Source organism: Rhea pennata, chromosome 2, assembly GCF_028389875.1.
Source record: "Rhea pennata isolate bPtePen1 chromosome 2, bPtePen1.pri, whole genome shotgun sequence".
In the NCBI taxonomy this organism is placed as follows: Eukaryota; Metazoa; Chordata; class Aves; order Rheiformes; family Rheidae; genus Rhea; species Rhea pennata.
Window position 1 is genome coordinate 75,999,178 of NC_084664.1, and position 20,894 is coordinate 76,020,071.

At 40.2% G+C, this 20,894-nt stretch overlaps 2 protein-coding genes and 1 long non-coding RNA gene across 4 annotated transcripts in view; 1 reads left to right on the forward strand and 2 right to left on the reverse strand.

Moving 5' to 3' along the window:
* Positions 1–813, reverse strand: part of LOC134137160 (uncharacterized) — a 33,000-nt gene extending 32,187 nt beyond the window's left edge. For both annotated transcript variants that reach the window (XR_009957630.1, XR_009957631.1), the window contains exon 1: positions 649–813. This is a non-coding gene — a long non-coding RNA (uncharacterized LOC134137160). The remainder of the gene's footprint in view (positions 1–648) is intronic.
* CFAP90 (cilia and flagella associated protein 90) lies at positions 545–7,077 on the forward strand. The gene is made up of 3 exons (XM_062569789.1): positions 545–908; positions 4,331–4,447; positions 6,733–7,077. Exons 1-3 carry the CDS (start codon positions 726–728, stop codon positions 6,910–6,912), a joined length of 480 nt encoding a protein of 159 aa, XP_062425773.1. The 5' UTR covers positions 545–725; the 3' UTR covers positions 6,913–7,077.
* On the reverse strand, positions 6,527–20,860 carry FASTKD3 (FAST kinase domains 3). The gene is made up of 7 exons (XM_062569788.1): positions 20,842–20,860; positions 18,706–20,160; positions 13,292–13,377; positions 12,398–12,560; positions 11,220–11,289; positions 11,001–11,115; positions 6,527–10,225 (listed from the first exon to the last, which is right to left on the reverse strand). The coding sequence occupies exons 2-7, from the start codon at positions 20,129–20,131 to the stop codon at positions 10,127–10,129; spliced, it is 1,959 nt and encodes a 652-aa protein (XP_062425772.1). The 5' UTR covers positions 20,132–20,160; positions 20,842–20,860; the 3' UTR covers positions 6,527–10,126.
* Positions 20,861–20,894: the final 34 nt, after the last annotated feature.

The window sequence follows — 20,894 nt, forward strand, 5'->3', positions numbered from 1 at the left end:
CAGTGACAATCAAAACAATTGCCCCATTGCCCTCACACCATTCATTACATGCCCATTTGTTTTAAATTGCCAAGAAAATTCACTTACTGCTAGTGCTGCCTCGTTTCAGCAGCACACATTTAACACAGCAGCATAAGTCACTGGCTGTGACAGTGCAAGAACGCTGCCGCTGTGAAAGCACTTGCCAAAAACCACTAACAGCAAAATTAACAGCAATGCCTCAAAGCTGTCCTGCAGCACTAGTCCTGTAACTGCAGAACTCCTCCAGACTCAAAATCCTAATTCTGTGGGCAATGCTCAATTTGTGTTTTTTATTCAACCTCTCAACTTAAAATTGCTATGACACTCCACGTGGAAGGTTATTTACTTCGGCGGCTTGGACGGTGGTGCCGTGCCCTGCTTCGGCGGGGGGCTCTTACCCTGGCAAACGGCCTTCAATCACCGCCCGTCCCCGGGGGCGTCCCAGCCGGTCCTGCCTCCCCGGCGGGCTGTGCTGCCGGGCCGGGGCCGGGGCCGGGGCCGGGGCCGGGGCCGGGGCCAGGGCCGGCAGAAAAGCGCTCCAGGAAACGGCGGAGGCGCTGGCCTCCCCACTCCCTCTCCCGCTGCGGGCCTCGGCGCGGCCTCCCGGCCCTCTGGGCCCAACGTTACCTAGAGACGGTGCAACGCGGCCGCTCCGGGCACCCGCTGCCGCTGCCCTCGGCCCCGGGGCCGGCTCTGTCGCGGCGATGCAGAGCGCCCGGGACGCCAGAGACGCTGCGGGGGGTGAGGAGGAGGAAGAGGAGGAGAATCCGGGTGCTCCGGTGAGAGGGAAACACCAGCTGCCGCTGTCGGCCCAGTCGGCCTTCAGCTACATCCCGCCGGGGCGGCGGGATCTGCCAGAGGTCAGCTATTTCCACCAAGAGGCCAAGGTGAGCGCAAATGGAGTATACATACAAATATATGTGTGTATATCCACACACACACACACACACACACACACACACACACACACACACACACACACACACACACATGAGAGCAGGCAGAGCAAGTCAGGGGGAGTCACAAAAGCTTGAGAAGGTCCAGGGAAAAGTAAAAGTAAAACCACTGATTTTAAGGAGACATGAGCCCGCGCGCTCATTCCCTGAAAGTAAAGCCGTATATAGCAGAAAAGATACTTGGCAACTAGAAGATGTTGCCTCCCTGGAGCGTAATTTACAGGCTGGGGATAAAAATAAATGGCTAGAGCTGCGCAGAGCCCCAGGGAAATCAGTAAGAAGACATAAAATAACAAAACTTCGTGGTAGATTTCTGTGCAGTTTAATTAAATTGCATTCAATTGCTAAACAATGGTTTAGGCCTCATCATGAGAGATGAAGTCACTCAAGTGTTTGGAAAAAAAAATCCCATTAATATTTTAAAGGCCTACTAAATCAGTTCTACCAAAATGTTGCCCTTTTTCCTGGAGCTAGGCGATCTATTGTGGTAACTTGGCACTGAAATAGCAATTTTCATCTTCAAAGGCCTCTGCAAAGTGTAACTGATGCTTGTCACGTGGGGATAGAAAATGAGGGTAATATCTTTCACTGGGTGGGGAAAGAAAAGTAGAGAAATGATTTCCCCGAGGCCGCACAAGGGTTAAGGACCCACCAAGCCTAGCACTAGCGATCAGGAGCTTTGGCTTCGCCTCGAAATGCAGGTGACAGTTGTCTTTAAGGGCTAGCAGTTGGACATTGAAAAGCATCATCTGTCCCTGGGCTGGGAGGCAGAGCCTTGTTTTTTCAGTCAAACATGCACTATCAGCAACCCTTTTATGAGAAACTCCTCCCTTTCCCGTCGGGGGTTTCAGCATGCACCACACCAGTTTTGCACGTGCTCACCTTTAATACAAAAAATCAATAGAGCTGCTCAAAACATGCATAGATACCTGAATATTTCTGAGGATGGAACACTGACACTTAACATATAGTAACAGATGAGGTAGGAGACTCATACCAATGCTTTGCATATAGTCATATGAGACATTGAACATAACAGCTTTATCACAAAAAAGAACTATGAAAAGTTCTGAAGTATCTATGACAGTAATATAATATAGCAATATTACGGCAATATATATTTGTAACAATATCCATAAAATATTAGCACAACAGGATTTTTTAACACTTGCAGATAATTCTTTCAGAGTATCTTTCAGAATAAATTGCTATACTTTTCAGAGTAGCTTAACCTAAGTCTGTAAAGGCACTCAGATTATGTGATATATAGAATGGCATTATATTTGTTTAGACAATACTGGAATGGAGTCCTACAGCCCTGTGTGAAGTCTCTAAACTTCTCACTAGTGAAAGTGTTTGGTGTTTGGTGAAAGTTAGAAGCCTTAAAATGTGATTCACAACATTCAACCTTGAGCAGGGAGCTACTTAGCCTTGACTCTCAGTGAAACCCTGAGTGGACAAAGGCATTTCTCCTCTCCAGAATTAAGCACATTAGGCCTCAAGGAGATGTCTTCTTCCCCTTGGCATTCACCACTTGAAACTTTCTCATTTCAAGTTATTCCTATTGTGCGTATATGTAAGTTTGTTTGTTGTTTGTTTGTTTTTACTGTAACCTAGTGGATATATCCTGTGGAACAGGATCTCCCTGATGGGACTTGCAGGGAGAACATATATCCCGGCTGCAGGAAATTAGCAACCATATGGTAGAGCTTTTGTTTACAATATAAAGTCCGCTTTCACACTCCAGATGACCTGGTTTGCAGAAAATGCTGCTCCAGTGGCATGGAAACAGAAAGTGATAACAGCTGTTTAATAGGTTTCTACACAAGGCAAGCCTCAGCCAGGGGGAGAAATGGATTTGACCCATTCTTCTGCACAGTTAACTTTTATTTATATAGGAAAGGGAATTTCATTCCTTTTTTCATCTTTAAAGACCTAAAATCAACTGTATTTCAGAAACTGAAGCAGAGAGAAATAGAGGAAGATGTCCTCAGCACATAGCCAGAAGCCAAGAATTCGTGCCTTTTAATCCCTTGCATGACAATTACTCCCTATATTGTTTTCCATAAGCTAATATATAAGCTTATGGTGGAACCTCCCCTAAAATTATGAATAAAATTACTAATGTGGAGAGGAAAGGGTAAGCAAGGGAGCAGGGAAATAGTGGAGGTGACAGCTCAGATGCTTTTAAATGTGCGTGAAATTCTGTTAGGTTTGATGATTTCTGAGAAAAGAAGGGTTAGATAGGTTGAAAATCAAACCATCTCTCCCCTGCCCTTCCAAAAAGCAGCCTGAAGTGCCAGCCAGGTCTAAGTAGCATTATTATCTGAGGCTTCCTTTCAGCGGGGCTCATGTAGCCTTCTTGACCTGCCCTAATTTGAATATTTTTGGAGCATAGCAATGGAAAGGGTAATAGCCATAAGACATGAACTTTTCAAGGCTAAATTAGGTGTACTGTAAACTCAGAGTAAAAAAAAACCCAACAAAATGCATGCCTTTTCAGATTTGCAGTTAGTGGTGCACAAAATCAGTGATGGATTGACATCCTTAACTGAATATGAAGATTTTAATGAAGCTTATTAAAACAGGGGTCTTTGCTTTTCTTTCTTTCAAAACTTTGTTTCTTTGAAATACATGCACTAATCAGAATTTCTTGATTAAATCTCATTAATGCATTTCTTAGCAAATTAGGTCTTCCATATTACTTGTTAGGATGTAACTGTGTCAGCAGATATCATAAATGCAATAATATTCTGCTTTTATATATATATATATATACACACACACACACATACATACAAGAAGTATGTTTTTATGCATACTTGACCACAAGATTACCAGTATGGCACATCTCTAAACTGTTCAGAATTCTGCTTTATTCAGAAGTTAAAAGATGATTCCCTTGCAGGGTAACTGTGTCCTTTTCTTTCCAAATGAATTTTGAAACTGCCTGCTTTACTTTTGCATTACAGTGACAGATCATTTGACAAGTTTAGATACTTAAGAAGGAGAATAGAAAGTTCAGATAAGAAAAAGCAAAATAAATAAAGTAGTCAAACTTCCAAAAGTTACACTAGATTACAGGGGAAAACAGAAAAAAGTTTCCACAAGGGAAATTTCAGAGATGAGCTGAATACATAAAAGAAAAAGCTCAAAAAAAACCTGTCACTAGATGATTTTATTCCAGACTATTCCAAATGACACAAATCTGCTAAGAGTAACTCAATAATGTTACAGTTGCCATCATCTAAAGCTGTATGTGCACTGTTTAACTGTTGATTTGACTATATATATTCTATAACCTAAAATGTTGAACAATACTATATATTAGCCTTTTTCCCCCTTTTCTCAAGACAGGGAGTGTTTACACTTACGATTCCATTTTTAAAAGACCAGTGGGTTACAACAAGTATCTTCACCGATGTGACAGAGAACATGCGAAGAACCAAGGCCTTAACATAAATGATGAGGTAAGCCTCTGATAATTTTATAATGATCTTTCTTAAAGCCATTGTTTATTTTGATGCTCTTGCAGATCATGAGCAGTTTTACTGTTTATAATGAAATCTATATGGGAGCAAAGGAATTGGAAGGAGGACACTTATGTCCTCAGCCTGGAGGTTTAGAAGAAAGAGCTAACGGATAGAAACACTCCTCCCCTCTCCTTTTCCTGAGCTTGCTCCTGCTCTTTAATATCCTGGAGATTTCTATTTTTATTTTATTAATGCAGGGTTAAGGTTTTTTACTGAGATCTTGTGTCTTGCGATATCTGCAAAACTTGTCTTTAGGAAGCAAATGCCCATGGGCCAGAAAACATACCAGTCTTGTTAGGCAACACACGTGAGCAGCTCTGCCTGGGAACTACTCTGAGCAGGTGACCCTTAATCCAGGCCTATAATTAGTGTAGAGACACAGAAAAAATGTAGCTGTAAATGTTACAGCATGATCCTCGTGCATAGGAGGATCATCCAACGCTAGAATTTCCCATAACTAAATGAATGTCCCATACTCAACTCCCTCTCTTAATGGCACTCAGAGACTTCATATAATAGTATTTATATTATAAGATATCATAAATAAAAAGGCTGAAGACTGACACTCTTCTAGTACAGCACTAAAAGGAGGCAGGCTGGATCCACCACAATACAATCCTTTCTTAGAAGTGAAAAAAGCAAACCCCATACAAGCAAGCCCTTCCTTTTCGGCAGGGAGCTTTGGAGCACTCAGGGAGTCTAGCAACACAATCAAGATACTCAGTTTATCTACATGTAACAGCGACGGCAGTGTGAGTGCTTTCTCTTGGATGCTGTTGCCGATTTCTAGTGGCAGAATTACAGGCCACAAAGCCATGTAGTGGGACTCTTCCCAGGCAAATGCTGGAAAATTTGAAATCTCTTAAATACAGATTACAGGATTACATACTGCTGCCTGTCATTCACACTGTAAAACATGTATCCCTAGCAAAAGTCCTCCTTGAGGGCACAAAGTCTCTCATTTTGCCCTTTTCGACATTTATCCACAAGTGAGGGGAAGAAACGGTTTTATCTTTCTACCTGCCACATTTCTTGACTGTTTTGTCCTGGTGTAGTTAAAAGATGTTGTACTGAATAGCTTTTAATGGGGTGGAGTAAGACAGGTGAGAGTGCGAGTTGAGGGGAGAATGGTTGTTTGGGAATGAGGTTTTCTGCTTTGTTTGAAGAAAGGGTTTGCAGTATCCTCCCAGCAATCGTCAATCTAGAGATTGCATCCAAACTGTGGTATGGGCTCTGTATTTTGTTGTTCCTTGTAGATATTATTTATATCATAATACTAGGTAAACACACTAGGGGCCAAGGCTCGTTGTTTTAGCTGCTGCGCAAACACGCACACAGCCTGATATATCCGAGACCTTTGGCTAGGGAACGAAAAACAAACAGATCCTGTCTTTCCCTTCTGCCTCCAGAGCTCCCTGGTGCTGTAGCACAGGAAGGAACTGCAGATTGCAGACAGTGATTGCATACTCACTTAAAGAGCAGTATACTAAGTACAGGCTGAAAAATAATCCTTTCTGGGTTGTTTTTTTTTCCCAACAAGTTCACTTCCCATCATCACAGAATAGTTATTTTGATAATTTTACAACTACAAGCATTTTTAGTAAAATCTTTAATTCTGCAAAAATCCAGTAGCATAAACTTTATGTTCTTCATGGAAAAGCTGCATGGACCAGTGGCTACTCGGAGTTTTTCTTTAAGCTTAGGTGTTTTTCAGGTAGTGGTTTCACTGACTTGTGCAAGCACAGTATGTGTTCCTGTAGTAGGGTACATAGATTAAATCCATTTTGTCTTAGATGAATTAAGCAAGTCAGTGAACAATGAAAATAATAAATAAAAATGAAAACAAAGTATCTGTGCCACTTTTCAGTAATACAGTATTTAGTTTGTCAATAATCACATGGTAATCACCACCACCTGTGTGTGTATACATACATACATACATATATATATATATATATGATCAGTCCACAGTAATTCAGGGCACAACTCTATATCCCATAATATTGTCAGCCAGTGATATATTCATGTTTTATTAATACACCTAAAAAAAATAGGTCAAGGATGGAACTGTAAGAGTACAGTTCACTGCTAAATAAATATACCTTCCTATAGCAGATGCTATACAGTTCTGTTGTTTTAGCCCAGACCATAGCATAGTTAGCAGTAATTGTCTAGAATTTGCTCTGTCATTTTCTTATAAGGAGAATTTTGTATTTTCACAGGAAATGGCAAGACCTGTAGCTGTTTTGTCATCTTCAGATTATGGGAGACGCATAAAAAAGCCTGTAGAGCAGCTGATCAGAGATCACGCCAGGATTAATCACGTGCAGGCAGAATTCTACAGGAAAAACGGAATCACCTGCTTACTGGAAAAGCCTTCTCCAAGCCTGGATCCATGTTAAATCTCTTATAACTGTGATTGCCAGCAACACTTACGTGCTATAAAAAAAAAAACCCAAAACAAATGATGTGAGCATCAATAAAGAAGGCAGTGTTTTTGCCTTTTCCTCTACTATTTTAGTTAATGAGAGTGGTTTGGAATAAAAAGGGATGAATTAGCAGCTGTACCTTCTCTCATGCTAATTCAAAATAAATCTCTTCTTACAGTCTCATTAAAATCTTGTGAAGAGCGTCACAAGAACTGAACATTTTAGGAAGTAACACTAGAAACAAAGGACCTGTTGGGTCAATAGCACTGCCTGTGCTATTTCATGCAGTGATTCTACGTAACTGTTCACAGGCTTAACATTTAGGCACACTTGCTCATCGAGGCATCAATGGTCACTGATTTCTTAATCTTCAAAGCACTACTGAAAAACTGCTTAGTGTCATACGCCATATGTGAAACAGTTGAGATACAACCCAGATTTTCCAAAATAGATAGCCTTACCTATAGATGAGCATGTAAAAAATGGTCTGACTTTCAGAACTGCTAAAAATTTAGCAATTTCAGTACACTCCAAGTGGAAGTCAGTCTAAGGGAACTTCTGAGTGCTTGGCATTTAAACAGACACTAAAATCCAGGCTTAGCTATTTTCAAGCATCCATTTTGCTGACTTAATTATACAAATGGTATCTGAGGGATCTGTTTAGCATAGCTACAAGAAAAAATATCTTTGGATCTCTATCCAATACTGCAAAAACAAACAAACAAACAAACAAAAACCTAAGAGAACAAACACTAAATAAATAGTTTCTTAGCAAGGATAGAAAAAAAAACAAGAATTGAGCAGTATTCATTTAAAAAGCCTTTCTAGAGTAAATGCCTAAATCTGCTTAAACATTTACTGCTTTGTATCCTTACTCAATCCAGTATTTTCATCAGTTTTAAAATAATTTCAGGAGATGGAACATAAAAAGATACACATCAGTTTGGTTCTCAGGAGCCATCAATCCTGCTGTTGTTTAAAGCTGAAGCAATATTGTTCAATAAGGAATGACAGCCAGACTGCTTATACCTGAAGAAAAGGACTGAAAGTCCACAGCTTTGATTGACACTGGAGTTCTGTTAGGCACTTACGAACAGCAAGCCTAGATCATTTGCAAATACAGTGGGTCTGCTAATAAAAAAAATAAAAACAACAATTTAATCTGGGATGTGCATACGCAGAAAGTTCTGCAATCAATCTAGTTTGTTGCAGCATGATGTAAGAATCAGAGTACAAACAGCAGCCCATTCTGCGAGATGTTTGCCACTTTCATTATTTATGACCTGCAAGTTTTCCTTTTTTAGCAAGTAATGACAAGAGACAAGGACAGTAACTGCTACATTCCTTTTCAACAATAAATATCCCATGAAACAAATCCAGTAACATTAACTGAAGAGGACTCACAGTAAGAGCAATGTGAGAAGTACACATTTTCTAACAACATCAGAGTGATTTTTACAAGAATCAGCATCAAATGCATGCCAAGGAAGACTGAGATCAAATATGGCCCTATTCTATCCAGGTTATTTTTAGTTTGGGATAATCTGTACAAATTACTTCTTTTAAGTGTCCTCCTAGTTATTATACATACAAACGATCTGTTTGAAAACTGCATGAAAACAAATTATTTGAAAACATCACCACCTTCTGGCTAGCATGAGAAAGATATGTCTCCAGTTCACTTCCACTACGGAAAAAGGAAAGCATGACTCATCAAGACCTAACCATATGCTATTATCAGTTTTCCTATCTCATTTCTTTGTTTTGTCATCCTCTTCTAATCTCTTCTCATCCCTCATTTTAAAGGCTTTCAACAAGTTGTCCCTCCTACTACTTTTTTCTCATTAAGTTCTGAGTGGTTGACTTCCTACTTCAATGTTCAGTTGTTACTGTCAAATGAGTACCTTGATGATATCTTTTGTATTAGGGAGAATTTTTTTGTAAATGTCTGCAGACACCTTTCAATTGTTCTCCCTCAATTTCTTTTGCTAGGATGACAACTAGTAGCTTACTGAAGTGCTGTAAGCTTCCTATTATACTAGCAGAAAATATCTCTTGACTTCTTTTTGCTCCCTCATCTGTCAGTGCTGACACACTACTGTGAGTAAGGGTTTCACAAGAACAACGAATTAATGTGAAAAGAATGTATGGTAGGACACAATGTAAATCATTTTCCAGATTTAGATGTTGCACCCAAAAATCTCTAGGCATTGCTTGGACAACTGAGAGACACCTGCAATTCACAAGTTATTAACGTTCAAAGGGAAAAGTCACATTCTACTGATAAAATATATGGAACTTTAAGGATGAAAAAGTTTTATGTATTTTTTTTTCTGTATCAAATCAAAATAGTTAGAATCAAACTGGGTGATGCAGTAAGTCTGTTTTGTTACTCACAAATAAAAACTCCTCAAAGGGCAGCAAGCATAATCTAATCTGAAAATATAGTATTTTGATCTTTAAGTCACAGTTCATCAAGTACATGCTATATGATCAGAACTAAGCTTTGATACTTCCCCTTTAACCATCTGTAAACTAACATGTTGATTCAAGTCATGGTATCTTTCCCAGCTGAAGTGGTTACTGCTTGCAGTTCTTTGTTCCATCCTTCTGACAGAATTTATACTCATGCATAAAATATGACGATATAGGACATACCTACTTCTGAGCTTTAAAATGTTAATGTGATAAACCATCAGTTTCAGTTTAGACTGAAAGTTGTCATTGGAGCTACTGTGTATTTTAATTTTATGCAACAGTTGGGAAGTCACACAGACAGCTAAGAGTGAATTACATAATATCCTTTTATGCTGTGAAAAAGAGCACCAGCTGTGAGTATGGTACATTTTGAGCATTCGACAATGGACAGCATCATTAAAGACAGTGACAACTGTTCACTTGCTGATGTTAGTTAGAAACTGTGCAAATACAAAGGAAATGCAGCACTGACTGCTTGACTTTTACACCTGCTAATTCGTAGCAAATATTTATTAAAAAAAAACTTAAGAAAATATGTTGTTTTTTATTACTGTTTACATATCAATTGTCCAAATATTGAAAGGTCTCACATTTACAAGCTGAAATCATCTTAAAGAGTTATATAGAAAACAGATTTCTTCCTCCATACACAATATTTACACTTGATAGTACAGAAGATCAACTTGCAATGCTGTATTCTTCACCAGTGTCAGCATCTGAGTCCATAAGCATGAGGAAATATTTTTTTGCGTAGATATGCTGCCATTTTTCTGCAATTTTTTAGATTCTCTATTTCAAAAAATGGAATCTGAAAGTGAAATTAAAAAAATGTTGCTGGAAATATCTTTCAAGAAGCAACTGGGTTAGATTCAGTATCCTTTAGATAAACAGATATAAAACCACATGTCAAAGAGTTTTCTTCTTTAAAATTAAGCCTTTAATCCTAAGTGTATTATTGACATGTTCATCTTGTCAGAATCTCTGACATGGGATGGGAGGTTACCGCAAAACAAAGAGCGATATTCATTACAGTTAAGGCTAAGTTAAAGGAGTTAGATTTATGTAGTAAGTGATTATAAACAAAAAATTAATCTTGGAAATTTACAAGTAGCTGTTTTAATTCAAAATACGTTTAAAGGTAAAATAACCCAAATGTTATTTATTCAACATGGAAAATAAAGGAATTAGTCTTTTTTACTAAAAATACAAAGCAGTTCCTTTCCTGTTTTTCATGCTCACAGTTCAGATCTTTTAAAAAAGTATTTGATTAAAAATCTGATCCCACTTAACTCTCAGATAACACTTTCATTTAAGGCAATCTTAGTTACTACAGACATGTACTCTTTCAAGCAGCAACTGTCTGTGCACAAAGAAGATACTAATCCAAGAGAAAAAAAAAAAGGAATTTATGTAATGGACGCACAAAAGGCAAAAGCTAGGCAGATGGAACATAACATAGAAAGGGCAAGACTACATCTGCCTTGGGAACTAATTGCAACAACAGCTTTAACCACTGTAAAGCAGTTATTTTTTACTTGTTTTGTTAGCCATAGCAAAAGCAAACTGCTGTCTTTGGACTTTACCTGCACAACTTCATAACCAAGTAACTTAAGATGCCTCTGTTTAATAGCTTCTTCTCCCAACAGATGGTGACTGTTAACGCAAAATCTACTTTGACCATCAACACAGAGCGCAATTCTAAAATCAAGCACAAGTATTATATATCAAAATATTGTCACTGTTATTTTAATTTTTGTCAGTGTTAATCAACATTTTACTCATGGTTTCTGTTATTCTCTTACCTTCTGTGTACCTCTTCACACTGGGCAGCAGGCAGTACAAAGCCTTCTTCATCTAATTTAATCTCAATATCTAGTATAGATGAAAAGAGAAGTGAAATTAAAACCCATTTCATACAACAAACCACTCACTGTAATTCTCATCCTTACAATTTATTGTTTTATAAAATAATAAAAATACTATATCAATACTTTTTTCTGAATGATTCTCATTCCCATCTTTTTTTCCCTTACCAATTCCCTAATTTTATAGATGATCTGACTTTGAAAAGGGATGTTGGGACCTAACTCCTGCCAACTTCAACCTCATGTTCAGGTTGAAATGCAGAGTAATTCTGGAACCCCTCTCTGATTTTTTTTTTCTCCCTCTGATGATCCTGGGGTCCTTCCCTGATCATCTTCCTTAACCTCTAGCCCTCTTTGGCACACATCTTTCCTCATCATTACCTTCTCTCTCTCTCCTTCGTGGTGCACAAAACATGCTCTTTTGCCCACTTCTCTCTTCCACTCCACAAACTCCCTCTGATTGTACGTACTCAGTAGTTCTTGCTAAGGCAGGAAGAGCTTAGGTGAGCAATGAAGAGTGCTGCCAACCCTCCAGCTCACTCCAAAGCAGATAAAGGAGGCAAGTGGCATTGCCATGTTTTGCTTTATACTATTCAAATTGTTTACAGGGTAGGTAAAAGGGGAATCAATAAAGAATACAAGTGTTATCAACTATTCTCAGTGCATACTGGATGAGTAAATCCAAGCAATGTTCCAAAGTAATGCTGCAGTTCTTTTCTCTCCTTATTCTTCTTACTCACTTTGATAATGTATTTACATAGATTTCCTATCATATTTCCTCATTTCAGATCTTCTGTATGGTCTCTTTTGTATCCTGGTTTACTTTTTCTGTATTTGTTAGTGCAATCACAGAATCATAGAATGGTAAGGTTGGAAGGGACCTCTGGAGATCATCTAGTCCAACCCTCAGCGTAGCCCACATGGGGACTGAACCCAAGACCTTGGCATTAGCAGCACCACACTCTAACCAACCAAGCTAAACCTGCCTCCCAATTCAGAATTGACACAAAAGGAGTAAAATCAATCTTTTTTATTTCTGGAAAAAAACATGATCCAAAGTTACTACAGTGTATGCACACATTTTGTTATTAATCTAAAGAAATAATGTTGCTTACCGACTGTATAGTAATACGGTGTTGATACCTCTGATGCAAAATATATTCTTTTTTTCAGTAAATAAAGTAGTCCAGTCTTCACTCTGTTGAGATTGTGGACATCCAGAGAAGAGTCAGGCATTATAAAGGCCTTTACTTGATACTTTGGAAGAAGTTTGGGGCCCTAAATAATGGTGAAGAGAAGAAAAAAAAACAACAACAAAGAAAACCACCACCAACAACAAACATAAATCATTTCATTTAGGAAGAAAAAAATAAAGAAAATTACTTTCTCTGTCAGTCCTCTGAGAACTGCTGTTCTCAGCAATAATTAGAAACATTTCATAAACAGTCAATTAAGAGAGAAAGTCTGGGCTTACTGCAACAACATTTTTGTATTTACTTCAAGTATTAACGTAACAAGATTTAGTATGTCCATTTCAAAGGCATGTCTAATGAGATACTTAGAGGTATGACATGCTAGAAATTAAAAAAAGACCATGAGAACATCCTCAGCAGGCCTCCATACTATCATGAAGAACATACTGCTCATGAGAAATACAGAACAGTTTCCATTCTCCTGCAGTCAGGCCAGCATCAGATTGCCTGATCTCTTCCGTGCTGCTCCAAGACTTTATAAACCAAACACAAAAAAGGAATAGTTGTGGGCAAAGTGCTCAGAAACACAAAAAAGAACCTTAACCTAGGGGCAGTCAGGTTCTGTCAATATACAAGTACATCAGTTCAGTCAAACAGGCAGAAATACTTCATATTTTCATCAGGGGGAAAAAAAAAGCTGATTTATCCAATTCCAGTATTTTTCTGGGAAAGATAGTCTTCAGATAATTATCAACAGGCTCCTAATGACTTTATCACCTCTTGTTAACATCAAGTCTAGTTTCACACCTACCATACCTCATAAAATGGGCACTCCAAGGTAGCAGTTAGAAAGAGCTGGGTTAGCTGGGAGGTAACAAATCTGTCCAAACCAGGTGGCTGAGCTGAAACAACAATATTCAGGCATTCAGATACATCCTCAACAAAATATTACCACATAAACAATCATGCAGAAGTTAGCTGAAAAGGTATTCAGTTTAAAAAGTAGAGAATCTTTTTTATTCTGGATCATTAGCAGCTTACTTGAATAAATGCAAAGATCAGTTGTGAAATTCAGTATTCTGAATAATGAGGAAATGATTTACAGAAATATCATGAACATTAAAAAAACTCCATAAAATTAGCAAGATCTTAGTTAAGACTGTCATATTCTTTCACAAAAAATGAGGATGGCAGAGAAGCATGGTGTTCTACTGAAATAAGCCTGAGCTAGGATCTTGGATAAATAACACATTTCCTTACTTTCCTGCAATCCCCCCTTGCCAAGTTATGACTCCAGGATCCTCACTGTTTCATTCATTTTTTCTTGTAACTGCGAGTAGTAAATTATACTGCATAATTACTGGAGATTTCATTATTAATGTACATTTGAAAAATCTTTCATACTAAGTGCAAAATATAATTACATAATCATAAAAACATAATATAGGATAAGAAAGATTTGCCAAGCATGCTGATCATAATCTCCAATTCCCACTCTGAACTTTGACTGTTGTATTTTTATAACGATTAGAAAGAACATATTCAAAGCAACTGATACTGTGAGGTTTCTCATTTTCTAACTTGAGATCTTTAAAACATTTGCTGATTTTTAGGGCGTGGGGAATCTCTACTTTCTGAAAATCATAGAATCATAAAGGTTGGAAGGGACCTCTGGAGATCATCTAGTCCAACATCCCTGCTCAGCAGGATCACCTAGAGCATGTTAGAGTTAGACAGGGTTGCATCCAGGTGGGCCTTGAAGATCTCCAGAGAAGGAGACTCCACAACCTCTCTGGGCAACCTGGTCCAGTGCTCTGTCACTCTCACAGGGAAGAAATTCCCCCTCACATTCAGGCAGAACATCCTGTGGTTCAATTTTTGCCACTTGCCTCTTGTCCTGTCACATGGGACAAGTGACAAGAGTTTGTCCCCATCCCCCTTGACACCCTCCCTTCATTCAGGTACTTATACACATTGATAAAATCTCCCCTCAGTCTTCTCTTCTCCTGGCTGAAGAGGCCCAGCTCGCACAGCTGTTCCTCACAGGCAGATGCTCCAGCCCTCTGATCATCTTTGTAGCCCTACGCTGGACTCTCTCCAGTAGCTCCAGGTCTCTCTTGCACTGGGGAGCCCAGAACTGGACACAGTACTCGAGATGAGGCCTCACCAGCGCTGAGCAGAGGGGCAGGATCACCTCCCTCCACCTGCTGGCAACAGTCTTCCTAATGCACCCCAGGAGACCATTGGCCTTCACGGCCACAAGGGCACATTGCTGGCTCATACTCAACTTGTCATCCACCAGCACTCCCAGGTCCTTCTCTGCACAGCTGCTTTCCAGTAGGTCAGCCCCCAGCTTGTCCTGATGCCTAGGGTTGTTTTTCCCTAGATGCAGGATCCTGCACTTGCCCTTGTTGAACCTCATGAGGTTCCTCTCTGCCCAGCTCTCCAGCCTGTCCAGGTCTCTCTGAATGGCAGCACAGCCCTCTGGTGTATCAGCCACTCCTCTCAGCTTGGGATCATCAGCAAACTTGCTGAGGAGGAACTCTGTCCCCTCATCCAGGTCATTGATGAAAAAGCTGAACAGTACCGAGCCCTGGGGGACACCACTAGCCGCAGGCCTCCAACTAGACTCCACGCCACTGATGACGATCCTCTGAGCTCTGCCTTTCAGCCAGTTCTCAATCCACCTCACTGTCCACTCATCTAACCCACCTCCTAGCTTGCCTAGGAGGATGTTAGGGGAGACAGTGTCAAAAGCCTTGCTGAAGTCAAGGCACACAACATCCACTGCTCTCCCCTCATCTACCCACCCAGTCATTCCATCATAGAATGCTATCAGGTTGGTTAAGCATGGTTTCCCCTTGGTGAATCCATGCTGGCTACTCCTCATCACCTTCTTTTCCTCCGTATGTCTGGAGATGACATCCAGAATGAGCTGTTCCATCACCTTTCCAGGGATGGAGGGGAGGCTGACTGGCCTATAGTTGCCTGGGTCCTCCTTCTTGCCCTTCTTGAAGACTGGAGTGACACTGGCTTTCTTCCAGTCCTCAGGCACCTCTCCAGTTCTCCAGGACCTTTCAAAAATGATGGAGAACGGCCTGGCAACAACATCCAGCAGCTCCCTCAGTATCCATGGGTGCATCCCATCCGGGCCCATGGATTTGTGGATGTCTAGCCTGCCCAGAAGGTCTCTAATCCTATCCTCCTCAACCGAAGGAAAGTCTTCCCTTCTCTGGACTTTCTCCCTCACATCCAGGCTGCAGGACTCATGCGGGCTGCCCTTAGCAGTGAAGACTGAAGCGAAGGTGGCATTCAGTAATTCTGCCTTCTCTGTATCCCTTGTCACCAGGGCTGCCACCCCATTCAGTAGCGGGCCCACATTTTCCCAAGTCCTCCTCTTGCTGCTGATGTATTTGAAGAAGCCCTTGCTGTTGTCCTTAACATCCCTTGCCAGACTCAATTCCAAATGGGCCTTAGCCTTCCTCAACGCATCTCTACATACTCTGACTGCATTCCTATAATTCTCCCAAGTAGCCTGTCCCCTCTTCCACATTCTATGTATTTTCTTCTTCTGTCTGATTTTGGCTAAGAGCTCCTTGCTCACCCATGCAGGTCTCCTGCCCCTTTCGCTGCACTTCTTACTCATGGGAATGCACTGCTCTTGAGCCTGGAGGAAGTGATGTTTGAATATTAGCCAGCTCTCACAGACGCCACTTCCTTCTAGGACCCTAACCCATGGGATTCTTCCAATTAGGTCTCTGAAGAGCCCAAAGTCCACAATCAATGTCTTGAGGTACTTCATGCTAACAGCTTACCACTGAATTTCTAATCTCTTTGAAAACTTGGACTTACATGCTGTTTTACTAAGAAAGCAATCTTAGCTGAGATCTAGAGAAATCAGTCAACATTCTGATTTAGCTTTCATAACCCCATAAAACTGAAAAAGATGCTTTACTTTCTAACAAAGAACTATTTAAAATCTACAGCCTATAACTGTGTTGCTCATATTAAGTTTGTGCCCCCAAATGATTGATTTTATAATCATCACAGCTAAGGAAATACACGAGATGTTCTAGAAACTTACTAGACTGAAAAAAATCAATTAGGTTAAGGCATCCCTTACAGAAAAAACAGTCTTGGAAGCAGTGGGTGAGGAGAGAGAAGGATTTTCTTGAATCTACTAAGCAAGATGGGATAAACACAGAGTAGTTTTCTAAGCTTTGCAATATTTTCCTCAGTATGGCAAAGCATAGGGCCAAGGATGAGACTGTGGCATTTGCTCAGATAAAAAAAAAAAAGAAGGGAGCTCAGGACTCAAGAAAGATGGGATCCTATCTGCCAAACGGAAGCATTCTATACCCAAAGCATACAACTGCATGAGATTCTAGATTTAAAGTAATTTAAAAACTAGGATAAAGCATCAATCTTTATGTCTTATTAAAGTATATGCGAGGATTAGAATACAACTTACAGTTTTAACTAAATACTTAAATAAATATGTATATACTAGCCTATCTGTAAGCACTGACCTTTCTGATGCTGTCATGTTTTGCTGGTTCAGCTTTTCTCATTTCTGTTTAATTAATTAAGCCAACAATTATGCACTGCAATTGAATTTTTATCAGCTTTATCCATTTACTCTTGCCAGTTTTCAAAAGCTAACTGTAATACAATATGAAAGAGAAATACTACCAAGGTGGAAGCAGGAACATAATACAGTAATCCTTACTCTGAAAGAATGTAAGATTGAAGATGATGACAGCACAAGTCCACATCTGATTTTATTTTAATCCACCTAAAAGTCTAAAACACTGCAACCTGGCAGTAGGGAATAAAGTTGCACAAGCATCTGCAGATACCGGGCCTTATTTCAATCATTAGGCAAAATAATATTTGAAAAAGACATTTTGTGCTGCCTAAGGCTTACAAATTCTGTGTGCTGATTTTTAACACCTACTTACCAATAACAGTAATTCAAATTATGTTTTCCCAATGCTACACTTCACCTCACTTCTCTCCAGAATTTGTATTAACCTTGACTAAAGTTTATAAGGTTTTTTTTTTTTTTTTTTTTTTCTGAATAAGCTTGCCTGTAACATGGTTGAAGTAAACTGTGGAGCAGCTATTGTACCTTTCCTTAATCATATGATAATTTAGTCCCTATTGTAAAGGCTATGAACAGAGGCTTCCTGACAACTCTGACAATGTATCTTGCCTTTAGTCAGAGCCTTGGGAACAAAATGTTTTTGATGCTTACAAAAAAATTCAGAAATGGTTTATGCAAACTCACAGAGGACTTCCTCTTAAGATGACAGGTGATGAAATCTTAAATCTAACTAGCAATGTACAAGCATGAGGAACTATTTTAGCTTCACAACAGCATTACTAGTATTTCTATTGTTTTTCAAAATAGGCCTTTCCCTGGGCTAGCCCCTGAGTAAAACACCTTAGAGCCAATACCAACTCTAAGAAGCAAGAAAGGCCAAAAAATGTAGGCATGAGAAAAAGGTACAGAAAATTGAAGTGATTTGCCCAAGCTAATGGACATGCAGCTACCCCCAGGAAAAAAAATCAAGTCTCATGACTCACAACCCACTGTCCTACCTTTATGCCACATCCCTCATGTGACAGTAATTACATTGCAACAATTTAGAGAAACAAGAACCCAGAATGGCTAAACTGTATTTTACATCAATCATATATCACTCCACTATATTATCCACATAACATTAAAATATCTACAATCTTTGTTTCAGTTTGCTCAATTCCATAGGATTTCATTACAGTATTCACATCAGTCCTAGCATAGACATAGAAGTTTAAACAGTTTGAGTTAAGAGTAACATATGTTTCCTGCACAGAGTAATTTGAAGTCTAAAAACTGTGCAAGATAAAGGTCAATCCTTGGGGATAACAGAATGGTTGAATTTTCAAGAAAGGAGGATTACCTGAAAGAAAACTTTTAAGGGATTTCAAATCTCTGCTTAAGACTGCATAGCATAGTTTTCAAAATCCTGTCTCCATATATAACCTGAAAGATAACTGCAACTGTGACAAGGATGCACCAGTCTTCAGCTTCCTGATCTCTCTTCTCCAGTCACCTTAATCAGGCCACTGTTGATTTGACGTCATTAGACAGATGCAAGTGGTAAGAAACGGGTGCTTAACAAGTGACATACCACAGAACAGAACAGAGGAACATGGCAAAAGACAGAAATACTGTCCCTTACCTTGAAGCTGTTGCAGAAAATAGGGACTAAATATTTTTGGCAGAAAATTTACTGGGTAACATTGAATAAGGACACAGGAGTGCAGCAGGTTCAGCAAGGTGTGAGGCTGAAATTGGTTAAAGCGAGTATATAGTATACTTTCAAGTTTCCCAAACAATGAAGTAGCACTTGGAGGAAGATAGTTAAGAGTCCCAAATGGTACAATATACTCAGCAATCTGGTTGGTGGTAAATCCATCAGCATCAGAAATGAAAACTTCTGCCACTGCATCAAAGATAGGTTTCGAAAGGATCATCTTTTGGCAGCAATACCTCATGACTTTGCTGACTGTTTCAGGATACATGGTAAAAATGGACTTGGGAACATGTGTTTCCAGCGCTTCTGTAAAAATTTGCTCATGATGTCCAAAGTATAGGAAGGCTTCCAGTACACTAACCAGTTCATCATCTGTGAAATAAGGAACATGCTTCACTGAATGCTTACATAGTGTTATGACTAAGCGAACTGCCTGAGTCTGATGAAGAACCACCAGTGAATTCAAAATTATGCTTATGAACTTTGGGCTTAGCTGGGAAGCTATAGATAAAGTGACACTGTTCATTCTGTTTAGCAAGTCTTGGTATCGTTCCCCTTCTCTGACACTCATCCGCAGCATCCTATAAACCATTGCCAACTCACTAGGACTCCACTTCTCAATGTCTTTCTCTTGCATGTGGTTTAAAATTTGTTCCAATGTTGCACAACTTGCGCCTTCCAAATCAAGAAAAGTCTCTCCAAGGTCACATAGATTTTTAATGGTCAGCTGTCCTTTAGTAAGCCGTTCTTGACTCTCTGAAATCAAGCTTGCTATCAGTGAACTCTGAGGATCTATACGCAGTTTTATCAAAGCTTGCAATGCATTCAACAACCCAGTGTTTGATAGTTTGGAGGATTCATATTCAAACTGAAAACACAATGCCCTGAAAATTTCATTCTCTAATACTCCCTCAGAGTTTTTCAGTCCATTGTCATCTACTTCAACTTCAGAAATCCTTTGCAGGGCTGCTGACGCCATGATATCAGACATGATTTCCAGAGAGCTAAGAAATTTAAAAATCTCTTTGGATGTATCAAGCCCCTTCAACTTCTTGAAAAACATTTGTTCATCCATCCATCTGTTATCAGATATAGGACTGTTCCCAGGAACTCCACAAAAATGCACTGTTTCATTAACAGAAAGAGACTGAATCCGCACTTGTATATGGTTGTTCCTACAAAATTTGTACTCAGATTTAACTTTGGAACATAGTATCTTCATGGCTAAGGAGCTATACTTTTGGGACTTTTTCTGTCCACTGATAAAGTTCAAACTCTGGCTTAGGGTCATGACCAGGGATCTGCTTGCTGCCGTGGTGGACCAGAAACTTTTTAGACTAATCAAAGCCATAGTGGATCCAGAGCATCCTCAAAGGTTACCTACATGAGGGAAAATATGTATATATTATATGCATAAAGTAAAACATTACCAGGATTGTTAAAAACACATCAAAAAAGTTTTAGAAGCTGGACAAGACCAGGTCAATCTGTCTTTTACAACCACACATGCAAGACAATGCATCAAGAACAGGAAACTGCTGGGAGAGCTGCTGTAACTTGAAAGTCTACATCAATTCTTTCGCAAAGTTCATTTGTTAATGAGACTACCTGGAGGCCTGTTCCTCAGGTGTGACTTGCATGAAAGCATACTTTTTTGTACCCGTGTAACTGGGATATATTTGAAGGCAGCATAGCACACACAGTTATGCTATTTAGTCTGTACTGTTACAGCTGGAGCAGGTCCAGGGCCTGTCTCTCCCCACCGAACTCCACAGAGCGACGGTGTGGACAGGACCCCGTCCTCCACACCCTCTCCATCCCGTCCCCGTCGCTCGGCACAATGCGAGCAGGCGCGGGCAGAGCTCAACGGCCCGAGGCAGGCCGGGCCGGAGCAGGTGCGTGCGTCCCTCCCGGCCCAGCGCCCCCGCTGCATGCCCGGGACAAGTAGAGCCATGCCGCGGCCCTTCTCCTTCTCCTCCTCCTCCCGACTCGGCCGCCCAGGGCGCCGCGGAAGCAGAGCAGGGGCGCCGCGTCCCCGGGCAGCCGCGCCGCACCCCTCACCTCGGCAGCCATGACGGGCGGCGGCGGCGCGCGCGGCGCCTGCCGGGAGCTTC